This window comes from Anomaloglossus baeobatrachus, chromosome 7, assembly GCF_048569485.1.
Source record: "Anomaloglossus baeobatrachus isolate aAnoBae1 chromosome 7, aAnoBae1.hap1, whole genome shotgun sequence".
Lineage (NCBI taxonomy): Eukaryota > Metazoa > Chordata > Amphibia > Anura > Aromobatidae > Anomaloglossus > Anomaloglossus baeobatrachus.
Genome location: NC_134359.1, coordinates 297,998,174 through 298,019,125, shown reverse-complemented (window position 1 = coordinate 298,019,125; position 20,952 = coordinate 297,998,174). Strand labels below are relative to the sequence as shown.

The following is a 20,952-nucleotide window of genomic DNA, read 5'->3' as shown; positions in this document are numbered from 1 at the left end:
AACAATGCGTTCCACCGTAGGTCCTCGTGTGTCATAGCGCTGCTGGCCAGAAGCAATATGGTATCTCTGGATGTTTCTGTGTCCATATGATAGCTGGAAGCAGGCGAGGACCTTCTGGGAGCTGCCGTTGTGGCTTGCAGAAGGACCTGGGAGCAAAGCAGATGTCCGAGGTCTGGTAAGTATGATTCTCCTGGGGGGTGTCTGCCTTTTTTTGGCCTTTTTTACCTCCAACCCGTGTTGTCCTTTAAAATAAGCGCTAGCAAATTTTTCGAGGCAAAAAATAATATAAAACACGGTCTTATTTTTGGGGAAACACAGTAGTTTTAGTCCTGTAAGAGGTGTGATGCGTGCAAATTATTACTACACAGAGGCAATAAGAATCACATTTACCTAGTGACGTCCTCTACTGAGATCTTCATTTGCAAATGCCGAACACCAAAACAAAAATAATCTTGGATACCATAAAAGAACATAAAATAACACAAGAACTACAGTAATTTTTTTTTTTTTAACTTTTATTATTTTAACATTTAAACAGAATGTAATAAGCAGAACAGAATTATCATAACTCCCATCATCCTCCACAATCTTAGTGTTTAATGATATCAGGACAATACTTTTATTGGCGACTGTTGGGTCAACATAGGGAAATCAGTATGACACCTCTGCCACACTACTCTGGTTCTGGAATATTTATTCAGAAGCTATATATAATACAAAATAAATTCAACTTGGCCTCAACAAAAGCTGAACAGGCCTCTGTTCCTCTGCCTAATGGGCCACAACAATGTAACAATCAAGGTTAAATTACTCTTTTTAAACGCTCCCTAATGAAGCTGCTGTAAATGAGTATTGTGACTTCGACTTCAGTTTACTATTGTAACAGAGGCTCCTTTATCCACATAGAAGACGACATGTAGGGGTTCAGTGAAGGAGGCGGTGAAGGTGTGCAAGTGTCTGATGGGGTCACACAGCTCATAGAAGGACAGACGCCCGGCCACATTGTCTAAGAAGACTCCAAGTTTAGGACATGTTTGCTTTAAACTAAGAGAATTTATGATAGAGTTATGCACCACTGAGTACTCTTCACCTTCCAGGGTCAAAATCCAAGATTTATCATCTTCTCCAATCAAAGACTTATCTCCTTTCCTCTCTATACTGGGGTAGCACATGCCGATGTCACATATTCCTTTCTGGTTCCACTCCACCTCCCAGTAATGTCGTCCCAAGGACAAGCCACATTTGCTTAACACCTGGGGGTAAGTTACAAATCTTTTTGATGATTTTTGTCTTTTTTGTAGAATTCTGGAATATCTTGCCATCTTCAAATATTTTGAAACCACAACAGCTTTATTAGCAGTGACCACATCCAGCAATATGTCTGGGACATGGAATCCAAGCTGTAATGTTGCATTGGTGACAATATCCCTCATACATCGGTGTAAAGTCAGTGAGATCAGAACCTCATCCAGATCATTAGTGATCATATGCATATCATCAGTTGTCTCATGTAGGTCACTGACTAGAGATGTGTCTTCAGATTCCATACTTGTATTATAAGCCACTCCTTGGTCTGATTTTCGTAGCACAGCTATTGGGTCAGTACCGTTATCCTGCACTTTGGTGTTAGATAGAGGAACATTAGCCACATCCATATTATCTCCAGAACTGACCTCTCCACCATCTCCCCCTGTGTCCTCCTCACCTCCAAGACTACACTCTGTAATGTCACTTTTTTGTAAGAGTGTTATTGGGTCGGTGACACCACACATCTCCTCCGCGTGATGCATCTTCTTGGACAGCTCGTCCTTCTGTATTTCCAGATTCTGGATCTGATGAGATATCTGGGACACAATCTTCTCCTCCTGCCTGGAGACCTCACTCAGCGCTTTCTTTTCTGCCATTTCCAGTTGCTTCTTCATATCCATAACTATGTTACTGACATTCTTCCTCTTATCGGAGGCTTTCTCCTGGATTTTTGTTTTATGATTCTGAAGACCCTTGACTCGTTTCTGAATTTCTGCTTTTCCTTCTTTTAGTTCATCCAGATATTCCCTTAATTTCTTCTTCTTGGTCTCAGAAGCCTCATCTAGAAGCTCCACCTTGTGTCCTTGGTGTTCGCCAACCAGACAGCAAGACACACACAGACAAGCCGCATCATGCGGGCAGAAATACTCCAGAACCTTCTGGGGGAGGGAACATCTTTTGTTATCCAAGCTGCCAGTGGGTTCTGTTAACATATGATCAGCAGTTTTGTTGTGGGCAGTCAGGTGCTCGTCACACAGGGAGTTCTCGCAGTGTAGACAGGATTTCACAGCCGGGACAGGAGACTTTGTACAGTAAGTGCAGAAGATTCTGGGCTCCTCCATCTCAGGCTCAGTAGATAATTTTTCCACTATATTCTCCATCTTTGTTTTCTTCTCCAGGGCCGGACGCTCCGGATATTCTGCTCTGCAGTCAGGACAGGAACACCCTCCAGCCGCCTCCTGGGCATCCAGCGCACTGATAATACAATAGCGGCAGAAGAAGTGTCCACATCTCAGGGATACGGGATCTGTGCAGAGGCTCAGGCAGATGGAGCAGTTCAGCTCGTCCTTAAAGTCACCAGACTCCATTCTGTAACCAATGAAAACGGAACATGTGTTAGATTCTGGGATTTATCAGGCGCTATTGCAGCACATATGTAGCATTTTGTTGTTTTGGTGGCAGCCACATTACTCTACAAAGCAGAGTCACAATCATCCTCCATAGAAGAGACCGACCCTAAAGCAGCATGAAACCCGCAACATCCCTGAGCCCATCTGTCACCTGCCACATTGCTGTATCCAACTTGTCACCACTACATTACTGCATGCTGCACTATTTTGTCCAGTAAAAAAAGAACACCATAATAACACTGGTCTACAAAAAAAACCCCAAAAAATATTTTCTGGCATGAACAGTTTTAGGCCCCCTTCACACGTCCGTGAAAACACACGCACGTGTGTTACGGGCCGTTTTTCAGGTCCGTGTCCCGTTTTTTTGTCCGTTTTTATGGTCCGTGTGGCATCTGTGTGAATTGCGTATGCTAGCCGTGTGTGCGTGTGTAATGTCCGTGTGTGCATGTGAAACATAACTGACATGTGAGTGTAATGTGCATGTGAAATGTTCCGTGTGTGATGTAACATGTCGTTGCTACATACCCGCTGACAGCAGACAGTCGCGTGCTGAGAATGAACTCGGGTGAACTTCACCCGACTTCATCCTCATACCGTGGCTCTGTCTGTGTCGCGTACTGATTAGCGGTCACCCGTGAAGGACTCACCGGTGACCGCTAATTCCCTGAGTGACTGAAGTGAGCAGCGCGATTAGCGCTGCCGTCACTCAGGCTACCCGCGGATAGCTGGATCCTCCACTCGTGACCGCAACTCACCTGTGACTTCATCGCTGTAACTCGGGCGACTTGCTGTCGCAGTTGGAGGATCCAGCGGTGGCCGCGAGTTACCTGAGTGACAGCTCAGCTGATCGCGATACTCACCTCAGTGGCTGCGTGGAGGTGACAGGAGCGGCGGTGTTCTTCTGCAGCTCCTGTCCCCTTCATGTAGCAGAGCTGTAAGCGACGAGGGACCTCCGTGGATTACGCCGGACCTGGGGGGGGGTGTTTGGGGCTTAATAAATTGGTGAACGCGGGTTTTTTGTAGTGTTTATTATTTCAAATAAAGGATTTTTTCACTGTGTGTGTTTATTTACTGTAACTTACAGATTAATCATTTGGGCTGTCTCATAGACGCCTGCAATGATTAATCTAGGACTTATTGGCAGCTATGGGATGCCAATAACTCCTTATTACCCCGATTGCCAACGCACCAGGGCAATTCGGGAAGAGCCGGGTAGAGTCCCAGAACTATCGCATCTAATGGATGCGGCAATTCTGGGCAGCTGCTGGCTGATATTGTTAGGCTGGGGTGCTCCCCATAACGTGGAGCTCCCCATCCTGAGAATACCAGCCTTCAGCCGTGTGGCTTTACCCTGGCTGGTATCAAAATGGGGGGGACCGCACGTCGTCTTTTTTTTTTTTTTTTTACTGCACAGTATAGGCCCGCCCACCGGCTGCTGTGATTGGTTGCAGTGAAACAGCTGTCACTCAGCGTGGGGGCGTGTCTCACTGCAACCAATCGGGGAAGGTAAGTATGAGAGGGGGGGGGGGGGAGAGACTGACCGACAGACTGAGAGAGGGACAGACAGAGAGAGACCGACATACACAGAAATAGAAAGAATGATCGACATTGCTAGAAAAAAAAAAAACACCAAACGGACACGGACCATAGGGAGATGCATACGTGTTTACTAACGTGTGCGCACATACCCATAGACTTTCATTGGGTCCATGTGTGCGTGCAGAAAACGGACATGCTTCCGTTCAACACGGAAACACATACGGATCACGGACACGTACACACGGACATTATGTGTGACCTCAAACATAGATTAACATTGGTGCATGTTTGTCCGTGTCTCCGGTATATACGGAAACGGAACAAACACGCACGTGTTTCACGGACGTGTGAAGGGGGCCTTAGACTAATTTTAGGGTGCTGATTTCAAATCTGATCTTATAATTTCTCTATCACATCACGTTTTTGCGCTATAGGTATATATCCCATTTTCATGAATACGATGAAAAATATAAGTAGTGTATCAAAAGTGCCGGTTCACTAAGGTAAATTTAGTTTTGATTTAGTCTCCCAATAAATGTGAGAATATCTTTTGTTTTCTTTGAACATGCATAATTCCCATTTGTTATGATAAGTAAACAAACAGTTTTCAATGTACACAGTCGTGTGCAGGTATTGTTTTATTTATTGAAATTTTCAATGAATTTTTATATTTATTGTTTTTATCCAGCTGTTTTTCTGTTTTTTGTTTGTGAATCAATACCTAAGGTGTTGGGGGAACGGATAACTTTTATCTTATATTTGTATTTCTCTGCAGGATGTTTTTCTGATCTAACAATGGCCTCTACATCTTGTAGAAGACAGTGCTCAAATGATCCAAATATTTTTTGTTGAATCTGTGGAAACATTACTGTGAAGACTCAGAGGTGCAACATTACTGACTTTGTTAAGAGGGTGTATTTTGCGTACTTCAAAGTAAAACTTGGAGACCAAGACAAGCATTGGGATCCTCACAAAGTGTGCAAAACCTGTATTGAGAGCTTGAGATTAAAGACTCAAGGAAAGAATGCTAAACTTCAGTTTGGAGTTCCTATGGTTTGGAGAGAATCAAGTAATCATTAGAAGACTGCTATTTCTGCCTTGTCGATGTAAAAGGTTTCAATAAGAAAAACAAGCAATATTTGCAATACCCGAGTATCCCTTCAGCTATTCGACCAGTTGCCCATAGTGAAGACATACCTGTTCCAAAACATACTGCGCTTACAGAAAACATTGCCACAGATCTCTCCTCACATTGTTATACTGATGAAGAAGACAGTCCAGATATTTTTCAGCCATGTGATGAAGATTGTGACAAACCAATTCTGTTTACTCAGTCTGTTTTGAATGATCTGGTTAGAGATCTTTATCTACCAAAAGAGTCTGCTGAACTATTGGCTTCAAGACTACAAGAGAATCGAATGTTGAATCCCGGAACAAGTCTCATTTTATGGTAACAGGGAAGCAGAACTGCGCAAGTACTTCCATTCAGATGGCCAGCTTGTCTATTGTACTGATGTTGAAGGGCTACTTCTCTTTATGGGACTTCCAGCATATGATTCAAGGGATTGGAGGCTTTTTATTGATAGTTCCAAAATAAGTTTAAAATGTGTTCTGTTACACAATGGAAATAACTATGGCTCTGTAGCAATAGGTCATTCTGTAAAACTTAGAGAAGAATATAAAAACATCAAGATTGTTCTAGAGAGGATACAATATAATGTTCATGGGTGGTTCATTTGTGTTGATTTGAAAATGGCTAACTTTCTTTTGGGTCTGCAAGGAGGGTACACAAAACACCCTTGTTTTCTGTGCTACTGGGACAGTAGAGCTACAGCAGAGCATTGGGTGAAAACTGAATGGCCTCAGCGACAGAGTTTAGCCTCTGACGATAAGAATGTCATCCATGATCCTCTAGTGCAGGGGTGGGCAATTAAATTTCTAATGGGGCCGCATGAAAACTTGGGATCCTTTTAGAGGGCTGGACTGATATACTTAACTCAATTCTACCCAATACTGTATATGTGTGTGTGTGTGTATATATATATATATATATATATATATATATATACATACATACATACACACACACACAGACTACATCACTATATGCTGCAGCTGTAATTAATACATTACAGCACTATATATGTCACGCTCCCCGGGTCCTCACCCCCGCTCCCCGGCTCACCTGCCACGCTGCCCGCTCCTCAGCCCCCGGATTCCGTCCGTCCCAGGCCCCCTGGTCCCCGATCCCGGCGCCCGACGGCTTCCCAGGACCTGGCCGGCTCTCCTGCGTCCTCCTCTCAGCCTCCTTCCCTGGCTTCTGGCACCCGGGCGGCGCGCATGCGCGTTAGGGCGCGCGCGCGGTCACTGACCCTTTCTTAAAGGGCCAGCGTCCATTAACAGGAAATGAGGTTGAACAGGTACTGGGTATAAAGGGGGTTATTGTCCAAAGGGGCGGGGCCTGATCTTCGTGTTCCCTGAGCTAGGAGTCAGGTCTCCTGGTGTTTATGTGCCTGTACTCACCTATCTCTCTTTGTAGAGCCGTACCTGCCTCGCCATCCAGTCAGCCGTATCCTGAACCCCGCACACTGTCCGTCTGCCATCTGACAGTCCGTACCATCTCGGATCCCTGCGGTGACCCGTCATCTCGCTCCTGAGGTTCCGGACCCCGCCTGATACCATCTCGGCTTCCGAACCTGAGCTACGTCACCAGGACTACCATCTGTGACTCCGTGGTCCCAGGGACTCCTCCGCTGCCTTCACTTGCACGGACTGTTCTGCTGCCCATCAGTGCTTCAGCTGCCGGACTCCCTACCACCATCTTCGAGTTCGGTCCAGTGGATCCACCTCCTGGGTCTGCCCGACCGCCCGGCCGTGACAGTAAGATCAGGCCATGGATCCCGCTGCAGCACTAGCGGCCTTGCAAGAGGAACTCCAACGTCAGCATGAAGTCCAGACCCGCATGTTGCAATTTATGACCTCCGTGGACACCCGCCTGTACACGTTACAAGCATCAATGACGCCTGCGGCACCCAGGTCCCCAGCTAGGCAAGCCATGGCTCCCGCACCAGTGGCAGCCTCTTCAGATGCTTCCCGTCTCCGTTTGGCGTCACCACCTCGTTATGCTGGAGATCCCAAGACCTGCAGGGGCTTCATAAACCAGTGTTCCCTTCATTTCACGCAGCTGCCACATCTGTTCGCCTCTGACCAAGCCAAGGTCGCCTTTATAATGTCTCATCTGGAGGGCGAGGCGCTGGCGTGGATGAACCCCTTGTGGGAGAAGGAGGACCCCATGACCAAGAACCTTCAAGACTTCCTGCAGGCCTTTCGCAGCACCTTCGACGAGCCGGGACGCGCCTCTGCTTCATCCCTCCTCCGCCTACGTCAAGGAACACTGACGGTGGGCCAATATGCCATCCGTTTCCGTACTTTGGCTTCTGAACTCGGGTGGAATAATGAGGCCCTGACAGCCGCCTTCTGGGAAGGACTCTCGAGTCGCATCAAGGATGAGTTGGCGGGTCGTGACGTGCCCTCCACCCTAGATGCCCTGATTGCCCTAGCCACTCGAGTGGACATTCGTTTCCAGGAACGCTCCAAAGAGCTGTATCGTGAGAGGCGTGCAGTACGGCACTCCCCTCCTCCACAGAAGTCCTCTGTGCCTCACTCATCAACAGCTGGGATTCCTGTCCACGAGCCCATGCAGGTTGACCGAGTACGACAGTCTGACCAACGTAGAGCAGAGCGGCTCGCCAAAGGCCTCTGCTTTTACTGCGGAGAGGGCACTCATCTCTTACGCTCCTGTCCGGAAAGGCCGGGAAACTCCAAAGCCTAGGGTTGGTAGGAGAGGCCACCCTAGGTGCTGGGACTCTCTCAGACCCAGTTATGTGGACGGTACAAGTGTCAACAGGAGAGACGCGCTTCACGGCTGAGGCATACCTCGACTCCGGAGCAGCAGGCAATTTTATCCAGCAGGCCACGGTGGACAAGTACCAGCTGCCTGTTACTCCACTCGATAAGCCCCTAGTGATTGCCTCGGTGGATGGGAGACCCCTCTCTGATACCATCTCCTGGATCACCAAGCCGGTGGAATTGCGTATAGGTGCTCTGCACACCGAGAACATCGCTCTCTACGTCCTTCCACACATGTCCCATCAAATCCTGCTGGGACTTCCTTGGTTGCGGACACACGAACCATCAGTCAGCTGGGGTACTGGCGAGATCACTCGTTGGGGCTCTGCTTGTCATGAGAGATGTCTAAAGTCCCTACAACCAATCCGACGTCCCCCGGCTCCAGAGAACCTACCGGAACTGCCCTCGGCCTATTGGTCCTTCGCGGACGTTTTTGACAAGAAGGAGTCTGAGGTACTTCCGCCACACCGTCCCTACGATTGCGCCATCGACCTGCTCCCAGGAACAACACCACCTCGAGGACGGATATATCCGTTGTCTCCAGCTGAAACCAGGGCCATGTCCACATACATCACGGAAAGCCTGGCAAAGGGATTCATCCGGAGATCCTCCTCTCCTGCGGGAGCAGGCTTCTTCTTCGTTAAGAAGAAAGAGGGTGACCTTCGCCCATGCATTGACTACCGGGGCTTGAATCAGATCACCATAAAAAACAAGTACCCCCTACCGCTCATCCCCGAATTGTTCGACCGGCTCAGAGGAGCCCGTGTGTTCACCAAACTGGATCTTCGGGGTGCCTACAACCTAGTTCGTATCCGCTCTGGGGACGAATGGAAGACCGCATTTAATACTCGCGACGGGCACTACGAGTACTGCGTGATGCCCTTCGGTCTGTGTAACGCTCCTGCCGTATTCCAAGAACTGGTGAACGACATTTTCCGGGACCTCCTCTACCTCTGTGTAGTAGTTTATCTGGATGACATCCTTGTCTTCTCTCCGGACCTCCAGACCCACAGAGAGAACGTAAAGCTGGTTCTACAAAGACTGAGAGAGAATCGTCTCTACGCCAAATATGAGAAGTGCGTCTTTGAGCAGTCTTCTCTTCCTTTCCTGGGATACATCATCTCGGGTACTGGGTTGCAGATGGATCCAAAGAAGGTCTCCTCCATACTCAACTGGCCTCCTCCTTCTGGACTGAAGGCAATCCAACGGTTCCTGGGATTCGCCAACTACTACCGCCAGTTTATCCCGCACTTCTCCGCCCTGACTGCTCCTCTCTCCGCTTTGACCAAAAAGGAGGCTAAACCAAAGGACTGGTCACCTGCGGCCGACGCCGCGTTTTGCTCTTTGAAGCGAGCTTTCGCCTCCTCTCCTGTACTCCACCGACCGGAGTTAAACCGCCAGTTCACCTTGGAGGTGGATGCCTCCTCCTCAGGAGCCGGAGCAGTGCTCATGCAAAAATCCTCCTCCGGGAAGATGGTGACTTGCGGTTTCTTTTCTAAGAGCTTCTCAGCACCTGAACGGAATTACACCATCGGTGACCGAGAATTATTGGCGGTCAAACTAGCTCTGGAGGAGTGGCGTTACCTCCTGGAAGGAGCAGTGTACCCCGTGACCATCTACACGGACCACAAGAACCTGGAATACCTGCGGTCCGCTCAGCGACTGAACCCACGGCAAGCCAGGTGGTCCTTATTCTTTGCCAGGTTTGACTTCCAGCTCCACTTCCGACCCGCGGACAAGAATGTACGCGCCGATGCCTTGTCTAGGTCCCTCATGCCCATGGAGCAGGAGGAAGAGACTACCCAACCCATCATCCCTCCTAGCAAGATTGTTCCGGTGGCTCCCGTCACTCTGGCCCAAATACCACCCGGGAAGACCTATGTCTCGGAGACCGACAGGCTAAAAGTGTTACACTGGGGTCATGCCTCAAAAACAGCCGGCCATGCAGGCCAGAAGAGAACATGGGGTGCGATTGTACGCCATTACTGGTGGCCATCCCTTCGCACTGACGTCGCCGCCTTTGTCTCTGCCTGCTCCTCTTGTGCCAGGAACAAGACGCCCAAACACCTGCCCTATGGCCGTCTTCTGCCTCTACCGATACCCTCAGTTCCGTGGCAACACATAGCTATGGACTTTATTACGGACTTGCCATTGTCATCCGGACACACAGTCATATGGGTCGTGGTGGATCGGTTCTCTAAAATGGCCCATTTCGTCCCTATGGCTGGACTGCCCTCTGCTCAGGAACTCGCGGACGCCTATATACAACACATCTTCCGCTTGCATGGCTTTCCATTGCACATCGTATCAGACAGAGGAACTCAGTTCACTTCCCGCTTCTGGAGGGCTCTCTGTAACCATCTGGGAGTGACTCTGGACTTTTCATCTGCATACCATCCTCAGTCTAATGGCCAGGTAGAGAGGGTCAATCAAATCTTGACCTCTTTCTTACGTCACTACGTCAATGCCCATCATGACGACTGGTCCGCCCTTCTACCTTGGGCTGAATTCTCCCACAACCACCACTTCAGTGAGTCGTCCTCCAGCTCTCCCTTCCATGTTGTTTACGGGCTTCAGCCTTCCATCCCATTGCCTGTATCCCCCTTTTCGGATGTCCTTGCTGCAGATACAGTAGCCCGTGACTTTGCAAACATTTGGGACTCTGTCAAATCGTCCCTTGGGCGTGCTTCCCTGCGGATGAAAAGACACGCCGACAAGAGACGTCTGGACCCTCCGTGTTTCTCTCCTGGAGACCTCGTCTGGCTTGCTTCCCAGTACGTCCGCCTGAAGATACCATCATACAAGCTGGGTCCTCGCTACATTGGGCCGTTTAAAGTCCTCAGCAAGATCAATGAGGTTTCCTACAAGCTACAGCTCCCGGCCACGATGAGGATACCCAACTCATTCCACGTCTCCCTGCTCAAGCCGGTTATCCTTGGTCCCTTCTCCGATGCTGCCAGTCCGGCCCCTCCACCTATTGCCGATGACGACATCTATGCGGTAAGGGATATCGTGGCCATGAAGACCGTACGAGGTCGGCAGTTCTTCCTGGTGGACTGGGAAGGGTATGGTCCTGAGGATAGGTCTTGGGAGCCCAGGGAGAACGTGGGCACTCCTCTTATCCGTGCCTTCATGTCCCGGTTGCGGGGTGGGGGGCGTGGGGGGGGTACTGTCACGCTCCCCGGGTCCTCACCCCCGCTCCCCGGCTCACCTGCCACGCTGCCCGCTCCTCAGCCCCCGGATTCCGTCCGTCCCAGGCCCCCTGGTCCCCGATCCCGGCGCCCGACGGCTTCCCAGGACCTGGCCGGCTCTCCTGCGTCCTCCTCTCAGCCTCCTTCCCTGGCTTCTGGCACCCGGGCGGCGCGCATGCGCGTTAGGGCGCGCGCGCGGTCACTGACCCTTTCTTAAAGGGCCAGCGTCCATTAACAGGAAATGAGGTTGAACAGGTACTGGGTATAAAGGGGGTTATTGTCCAAAGGGGCGGGGCCTGATCTTCGTGTTCCCTGAGCTAGGAGTCAGGTCTCCTGGTGTTTATGTGCCTGTACTCACCTATCTCTCTTTGTAGAGCCGTACCTGCCTCGCCATCCAGTCAGCCGTATCCTGAACCCCGCACACTGTCCGTCTGCCATCTGACAGTCCGTACCATCTCGGATCCCTGCGGTGACCCGTCATCTCGCTCCTGAGGTTCCGGACCCCGCCTGATACCATCTCGGCTTCCGAACCTGAGCTACGTCACCAGGACTACCATCTGTGACTCCGTGGTCCCAGGGACTCCTCCGCTGCCTTCACTTGCACGGACTGTTCTGCTGCCCATCAGTGCTTCAGCTGCCGGACTCCCTACCACCATCTTCGAGTTCGGTCCAGTGGATCCACCTCCTGGGTCTGCCCGACCGCCCGGCCGTGACAATATACTACACCTGTAATACATTACATCACTATATACTGCACCTGTAATACATTATAGCACTAGATACTGCCCCTGTAATACTACATCATTACATTCCCATATACTACATCACTACACCCAAATATTACACCAGTTACCCCCTCTCCCCCTTCCCCTCAGGTTATTAGTGACTACTCACCTCTCCCTCCTCAGGCATCTCCATACGGGTCCCCCGCTGAGCTGCTTCTTCCCTGGTATGGGCCCTGGGTGCGCCGCTGTTGTTCTTGTACGGCCCCTGCCCACCGCGTCTCTCTGTCCAGGCACCGGCTGGTGCCGCTTCTCCTGCCGGGCGCGAACTTTTCAAATGACAGAGAAAGCTGCCGCAGGGAACAGAGGACCGATCCTGAAGCTCCGCACAGTGTAGCAGCGGAACGCAGGAATCTGTCCTCTGTTCCCTGTCCGGCAGCGTTTTCTGTGACACACGCGCGCCCTGATGTCGGCAGTACAGCGCACGTGTGTCATTTGAAATGTTCCTGCCCGGCAGGAAAAGCAGCACGTCTCAAACTCTGATCTAATGATCTAACCCTTGCCCAGGTCTGCCCTAGTGGATAGGAAGAACTTTGTCTTTCCTCCCTTGCACATAAAACTTGGATTGATGAAGCAGTTCGTCAAAGCTCTCAATCACAGTGGAGAATGCTTTAACTATATATGTTCAATTTTTCCTGGTCTAAAGCTGGGTTCACACTAAGCGACAGCGACAACGACGTCGCTGTTACGTCACCATTTTCTGTGACGTAACAGCGACCTTGTAAGTCGCTGTTATGATCGCTGCTTAGCTGTCAAACACAGCAGAAGCAGCGATCATAACGTCGCTGTGCTACATGTGCAGAGAGCAGGGAGCCGCGCACACTGCTTAGCGCTGGCTCCTTGCTCTCCTAGGTACAGTACACATCAGGTTAATTAACCCGATGTGTACTGCAGCTACATGTCACAGTGCAGAGAGCAGGGAGCCGCGCGCACTGCTTAGCGCTGGCTCCTTGCTCTCCTTGCTACAGTATACATCGGGTTAATTAACCCGATGTGTACTGCAGCCACATGTGCACAGAGCAGGAGCCGGCACTGGCAGCAAGGGCGGAGGCTGGTAACGAAGGTAAATATCGGGTAACCAGGGAAAGGTCTTCCCTTGGTTACCCGATGTTTACGCTGGTTACAGCTTTCCGCAGCTGCCAGATGCCGGCTCCTGCTCCCTTCATTTCGTCGCTCTCTCGCTGTCACACACAGCGATGTGTGTGTCACAGCGGGAGAGTGACGACCAAAAAATGAAGCTGGACATTCAGCAACGACCGGCGACCTCACAGCAGGGGCCAGGTCGTTGCTGGATGTCACACACAGCGACAGCGACGGGACGTCGTTGCAACGTCACAGAAAATGGTGACGTAGCAGCGACGTCGTTGTCGCTGTGTGTGACACCAGCTTTCGTGAAGAGAAGAAAAAGGCTGGAATATTTGATGGACCTCAAATAAGAACACTTATGAGAGACCCAAATTTTATCACATCAATGAATGAGACAGAAGAAAGAGCTTGGAATGCATTTTGTAATATGGTGCTGTGAGGTATCAACCGGCTGTATTACAAAGGGCTGGCATGTTTTGCAGAAGCGTGGGTGCTCTGCAATGTGAAGCTGGCTGGGACCTGTGGTTCCACAGGATTGCATTACATGTAGAGCCATGGAAGGGTGTGTGATGCTGATTACACACTCCTTACCACCTGTGGGTGTGGCTCCAGGGGTTAAAGCAATCCTGTCTCTGAACCTGGGGGAAGTGTGTCTAGGGCAGTCTAGAGAGAGACTGGCTCTAGATGTCCAGTGTGTGGACTGGAAACAAGTGAGAGCAGAGCCAGGAGCTTTGGGTGTAAGCCTGCATGGAGGCTGATCACAAGGCTCTGATATTGAGTCTGAGGTGAGTGCAGCCAGGCCAGGGCTGTAGGGCCGAATCTCTCCTGGAGGAGAGACAGACAGGGGTCTGCAGAGGGCCCTGGGTGCTGGAAGGAACCTTGGCTAGAGCTGTACGCTGGCCGGTGCCAGAGAGTGGGGAAGTTGCTAAACTTCCATTATGGACTTATTGTTTATGTTTGAGGGCAGTTTATGCTGAGTGTTTTTAATAAACTGCCAGAATTTTTATGAAGAGACTGTGTACGTGTGTTGCTGAAGCTACCTCACACCGCTGCAAGCGAGTGAAACCCCCCACGTTGCAGGGCGCAACGTTACATATGGTGGAGAATGCGGGCATGCGGTCTGGTTGCTAGGGGCAACGCAGCCTGATTGCTAGGGGCAACGCAGCCTGGTTGCTAGGGGCAACGGCCTAGGACATATTCCTGTGGATACGGACTGCTTGCGGTGGATCGGCGGGTCCACGAAAATTTTTTGAAGCGGTTTGCGGTGGATCGGCGGGTCCACGAAAATTGTCTGCGCACTCAAGCAGCTGGCGGTGGATCGGCGGGTCCACGAACAGGGACAGCTCTCTCAAGCACCTGGTGGTGAATCAGCAGGTCGTTGGGGACCCGTGCTGCAGTGGCGAGAGTCCAGCGACTGGAGGTTCCAGGCCAGCCGGAATTGCAAGGCCCTGCTTGGTGAGCAGTGATACACCACAGGCTGGAGATCCTGGTTGTACGGGCGGTACAACCCGGAAAGGTTAGTGGTTCTCTAACGCCCCCCCCCCCCTGTCTTTGACCACCGGGTATTACCCATTGGAGCGCCCCTCCTGTGCCTCTTTTTCGTTACAGCATGGAGGGGGTCCTGATCCAGCTGCTGAAGAGCCAGCAGCACCAACAGCATGTGCCTGGAGGTCCAGTGACAGCAGTGGGGGCTAAAAGCCAAAAAGAGGGAATGGTCCCTGCGGACGTTGTGGAGGAGCTGTACCAGTTCCTGGTCCAGGGAAAGCAGGAGCTGTCAGTGTGTAGCGATGTCGCAGCCATGGACCAGTTTGAGCGTTCCCTTCGGGGGCCAGTATGGACACTGGGTGCCCAGGGAGACAAGGGCAAACGGTGTGAACTGGGGGCTAAGGACATTGCATGGAAACCGCAAAAGGGGGCGGAGTCCCAGAAGGGAATAGTTGCCCATAAGGGGGTGGTTGCCCATAAGGGGGTGGTTGCCCATAAAGGGGTGGTTGCCCATAAGGGGATGGAGTCCCAGAAAGCGGTGGTGCCCCAAAAGGGTGCGGAGCATCCCAAATCCAAGGGTGAAGTGGCGCAGATGGACTGTTGCCAGGGACAACAGTGTTCATGCCACAAGTGTCCTGTTTGCAATATAGACCACCCATCCGACGAGAAGCCACGTCTGTGTTCCGTGGAAGTGGATGGGGAATCTGTAACAGGAGTCGTAGACTCAAGGAGCTTGGTGACCCTGGTGAGGGCCACCTCTGATGTCCACTTGATTCCTGGAAGGAAGATCCACGTCGGCTGCACCCACAGTATTGAGACAGAATACCCGGTCTCCAGCGTGGTCATTAAGACAGCCTGGGACAGTGGTTCTCATGATGTTGGAGTAGTCTCAGATTTACTGCACCCAATTATTATAGGTTGGGACTCTAAATTATTTGTGCACTTGTGGAAGCAGGGGGACGTATACGGTTGCTTGTGTAAGAGCCGGAACAGCCGAAAGGAAACCCCACCACGTTGGGAGGTGAAAAGGGGTCCTTGTTGTGCAGTTATGTGTGGTAAGGAGGAGATAGCACCTCCTAAAATTGACTGTCCTAAGTTAGGGGTGACCAAAGAAAATGATAGACGGACCCAACTTAGTGACATAAGGACTAAGGGAATAACCGATAGTGTGACCGTTAAAAACGGGGTAGCTCCAGAAAGGGAGGCAGACATCTGGTTAAGTGGGGACATGATAGTCCAGGATACCAGGGTGAGTGATGATGACTCCAGTAAAGACACTGACTCTAGAAAAGTGACACACGAGTACAGTGTGGTACAGATGGGCGAGAAGGGGAAAACTTCCTCCCGACGCCGAAGACGTAATAAGCGCCGAGAGGGGGCACAGTGTAGGCCGTCTGAGGGTGCAGAGAAAGTTACATGCCTGGTTAATGAAGACATGATGCTAATAACACCTGCTACGGTGGAGTCAGACGGTGATATCCTACAAAAGACTGAGGAATCAGAGATTGAACTGACACATTGTGACGACAGAAATCAGCGCGCTGCAAGTGCGGAGAAGGAGCCAACCAAGGACGTAATGGTGGTGGTCCCTATGATTTCAAAGTGTGAAGTTGATAGTCTGTCAGACGAGAGTGGTATAGGAAAGGGAATCCTAGAGAGTGTGGGGGAAGGAATAATCCCCAACAGTCGTGGTGAGCAGACTGGTGAACTACCAAGTGCTGCGGTGGATGACAGCGAATTTAGCCCCAAAACTCTAAAAGGAACAGAGTGCCATGTTGAAGGGTGTGACACCCAGGCTGAGGGTGGCACTGCAGAGACCCCAGAGGAAGGTGAAGATAATGCAGTGAAGACCCAAGAAACAGCTGGCGCTGAAGTGAAGAGAGCCTCTGAGGAGGTGAAGTCTGGACCAGAGGTCTCATCCAGGACTGGGAGCCTGCCTGACCTGCTTGGTAAAACTACGATGGAGGATATAGAGACGGTCATGGGTAAGAAGAGTAAGAAACCCAAATGTTCTGAAGCGGAGTTGGAAGAAGCCTCAGAAATAGTGTGTCGTAGACCAGAGAGGTCCGCAAATGAAGACTCATTCAAGAGGATGAGCAAAGACCATCTGCAACAAGAGATACTTCTTAGGCAGGCTACTGAGAGTCGAGTAAGGGAGCTGGAGAAAGAAGTGGCTGAGCTCCGAAGTCGCTTGGCAGAGTACCAGTCCAAGTCCCAGGGAGCCTTGGAGCAGATGGAGCAGCGAGTGTCAATCCTGACCAAACATGTTGAAGCAGGGGAGGCCCAAAGAGAGCTGACTTTGGAAGCTAAACTTGACAAGCATGTGGCAGGGATGAATGAGACTTCTGTAGTCAAGTGCATGGTGGATATACCTGAGGACTTAAGAGAAGCGTGTGCCACCGAGTGCATGCATGACGAATTTAAGAGAGCTGTGAAAGCGTGTGAGGTCTACTGTACCCCAGGGGCTGAACAGTTAGTGATATTGTCCACCAGTGAAATTACTGGGCAGCGGGTGGCTATTCTAAAGGACATGCACTTCAGATGTGTTCGTATGAAGTGGCAGGTCCAACTGCAAAAGGAAGAAGCCACTAGACAGCTAGAGTATAAAAGGAAAGCGCAGAGTCTGGCGGAAGATATTGTCCAAGTACCCCGGGCTCTGGTGGGGAGAGTCATTGGAAAAACCGGACGAGTCATGCAAGACATGGTGAATAAATCAGGATTGGTGAGATTAAGAATCCCTGCTGCTAATGAGAGCAAGATACCCAGGGAAGCTGGTATGGTTCCGTTTGTCTGTGTCGGGACTGTAGAGAGTCTTGGAAACATTCGAAGCCTTATTGAATATCGGGTACACCATGTACGTGACATGGAGCGGTTGTGGCAAGAAAACCTGAAAATTAAGGAGCAGCTTCGCCAACTGTGTGGGGGAGAGCAGCCGTCTTCCACCCGTTGTTCAGGGGAAAGAAGTGGAAGATGGCGTGTCAGTCCAGTAGTTCAGACGTGCGATAAAAGGAATCGCCGACAGAGTGGTAACCTACGATGTACTGTAGATAGTGGCCGCTATGAGCTTAGAGTTCCCGACAGTAGCCTTGGGGGTACTCGAGAAGGCCTAGGTTCGGACAAGACTGTAGGTTTGACTGGGGACATGTCTCTCTACTACGGTGACCCTGGGAGGGGGTCAGGGAGAGAACGGTCTGGAAATGGGACGTCCTTTAACCCTAGGTTGACAAGACAGAGTTTGGTGACAGTGTCGGGCGATGTCTCAGGGACTACTGCTCTTGGACGGCCCTCTCGACTGGTGGGGCATGGCAGCAAGAATGCCCTGTCTCGCGGCCCCAGGTCATTGGCAAGTGTTCTCCCCTACGGGTTTGAACAGAGGGGGAGGGTATGTGAGGTATCAACCGGCTGTATTACAAAGGGCTGGCATGTTTTGCAGAAGCGTGGGTGCTCTGCAATGTGAAGCTGGCTGGGACCTGTGGTTCCACAGGATTGCATTACATGTAGAGCCATGGAAGGGTGTGTGATGCTGATTACACACTCCTTACCACCTGTGGGTGTGGCTCCAGGGGTTAAAGCAATCCTGTCTCTGAACCTGGGGGAAGTGTGTCTAGGGCAGTCTAGAGAGAGACTGGCTCTAGATGTCCAGTGTGTGGACTGGAAACAAGTGAGAGCAGAGCCAGGAGCTTTGGGTGTAAGCCTGCATGGAGGCTGATCACAAGGCTCTGATATTGAGTCTGAGGTGAGTGCAGCCAGGCCAGGGCTGTAGGGCCGAATCTCTCCTGGAGGAGAGACAGACAGGGGTCTGCAGAGGGCCCTGGGTGCTGGAAGGAACCTTGGCTAGAGCTGTACGCTGGCCGGTGCCAGAGAGTGGGGAAGTTGCTAAACTTCCATTATGGACTTATTGTTTATGTTTGAGGGCAGTTTATGCTGAGTGTTTTTAATAAACTGCCAGAATTTTTATGAAGAGACTGTGTACGTGTGTTGCTGAAGCTACCTCACACCGCTGCAAGCGAGTGAAACCCCCCACGTTGCAGGGCGCAACGTTACAGTGCAGAATTTTTTAGGGAATAAGAAAGCAGACAACTATGAAGAGATTGTGGAAGAGCTACTAATGAGTCTGCAAAATCTTGGATGTAGAATGAGTGTCAAGATTCACTATTTACACAGCCATTTGGACTTTTTTCCAGAGAAACTTGGGAATGTGAGCGAGGATCAAGGGGAGCGATTTCATCAGGACATTAAAACAAATGGTATCAAGGCCAGTGGGACTCACATATGATGGATGACTATTGCTGGAGCTTGATGAGAGACAACCCAGAAGCTGCACATCACAGACCAGCCAAGAAAATAAAGTTCAAATATCTGACATTTGCCACATATGTGTTTTGTTGTTTAATTCTTTACGTATATTTGATTTGCTGTACATAGACTTTGTAATCTTTGTTATTCCTTGATTAAAAATACACAAAATGTAGTACCTAAAATCATGTGTTTTTATCATAAAATATTCGATATGAGTAATATTTATCAAAAATTGAAAATATCTCGAAATCCTGATGTGAGCCAAAAACGGAGTTCATTCGTAATCAGCAGCAAAATTGACTTAAAATATGTTTTAAAACCTTTTGCCAGAAAAATTGCGTTGACCAGCGTAATCAATGGGGTCTGCAAGGCATCATTGCTATTATTTATAAGATTGATCGGACCCCAGCTTGAATTCTGTTTGGCCATGTGCGCACGTACATGCTGAAATTACTGCAGCGATTTGACAGCACATGTGCGCTTCAAATCGCTGCAGAAACACTGCTTAATGGATGCAGTGTATTTGCAGAAAAGATGCCGATTTCATGTGCTCGGGATGCTGTCTCTCCCATAGGCCCCCTTCACACGCACGTGAAAAAAAAAGAACCGTTTTTTCACGGACGTATTAACCCCTTCAGCCCCCAGCCTATTTTGCCCTTACTGACCTCGCCATTTTGCGCAATTCTGACCAGTGTCCCTTTATGTGGTTATAACTCTGGAACGCTTCAACGGATCCTGGCGATTCTGACATTGTTTTTTGTGACATATTGTACTTCATGAAAGTGGTAGATTTAGGCCGATCTTTTTTGCCTTCATTTTTGAAAATTTCGGAAATATGGCGAAAATTTAGAAAATTGCGCAATTTTCCAAATTTGAAATTTTATGCCCGTAAATCTGAGAAATATGTCACACAAAATAGTTACTAAATAAAATTTCCCGCGTGTCTACTTTACACCAGCGCAATTTTCAAAACTAAATTTTTTTGTTAGGAAGTTAGAAGGGGTCAAAGTTCATCAGCAATTTCTCATTTTTCCAACAAAATTTACAAAAAACGTTTGGGACCATAACACATTTGAAGCGATTTTGAGAGGCTTAGGTGACAGAAAATACCCAAAAGTGACCCCATTCTAAAAACTGTACCGCTCAGGCTACTCAAAACCACATCCAAGAAGTTTATTACCCCTTTAGGTGCTTCACAAGAATCAAAGCAATGTGGAAGGAAAAAATGAAAATTTACTTTTTTTACACAAAAATGTTACTTTAGCCATATGTAGCATTTCACAAGGGTATCAGGAAAATTACACCATAAAATTTATGGTGCAATTTCTCCTGAGTACGCAGATACCTCATATGTGGTGGAAATCAAATGTTTGGGTGCACGGCAGGGCTCGGAAGGCAACAAGCGCCATTTAACTTTTCAAACGCAAAATTGTCTGGAATCGTAAGGGGACGTCATGTTGCGTTTGGAGACCCCCTGAGGTACCTAAACAATGAAACTCCTGCACAAGTGACCCCATTTTGGAAACTAGACCCATCATGGAATTTTTTTTTAAAGCCCTTTGAACCCCTGGGGGCTTTACAGAAGTTTATAACGTTGAGCCGTGAAAATATTTATATTTTTTTTTACCACACAATTGTTACTTCAACTAGGTAGCTTTTTGTTCACAAGGGTATCAGGAAAAATTACACCATAAAATGTATTGTGCAATTTCTCCTGAGTACACAGATACCTCATATGTGGTGGAAATCAAGTGTTTGGGTGTACGGCAAGGCTCGGAAGGCAAGGAGCGCTATTTGACTTTTGCAGCTAATTTTCCATTCAAAAAGTCAAATGGCGCTCCTTCCCTTCCGAGCCCTGCCGTGCACCCAAACAGTGGTTTATGACCACATATGAGGTATCTATGTACTCAGGAGAAATTGCCCAACAAATTTTAGGATCCATTTTATCCTGTTGCCCATGTGAAAATGAAAAAAAAATTGAGGCTAAAAGAAAATTTGTGAAAA

General features: G+C 49.5%; 1 protein-coding gene across 1 annotated transcript; it reads right to left on the bottom strand.

Moving 5' to 3' along the window:
- Positions 1–573: 573 nt before the first annotated feature.
- On the bottom strand, positions 574–2,615 carry LOC142246488 (E3 ubiquitin/ISG15 ligase TRIM25-like). The gene has a single exon (XM_075319550.1). The coding sequence runs from the start codon at positions 2,613–2,615 to the stop codon at positions 867–869; it is 1,749 nt and encodes a 582-aa protein (XP_075175665.1). The 3' UTR covers positions 574–866.
- Positions 2,616–20,952: the final 18,337 nt, after the last annotated feature.

Excerpts from the sequence above, each read along its gene's own strand:
- LOC142246488 (XM_075319550.1), bottom strand. The coding sequence starts at position 2,615 with ATGGAGTCTGGTGACTTTAAGGACGAGCTGAACTGCTCCATCTGCCTG.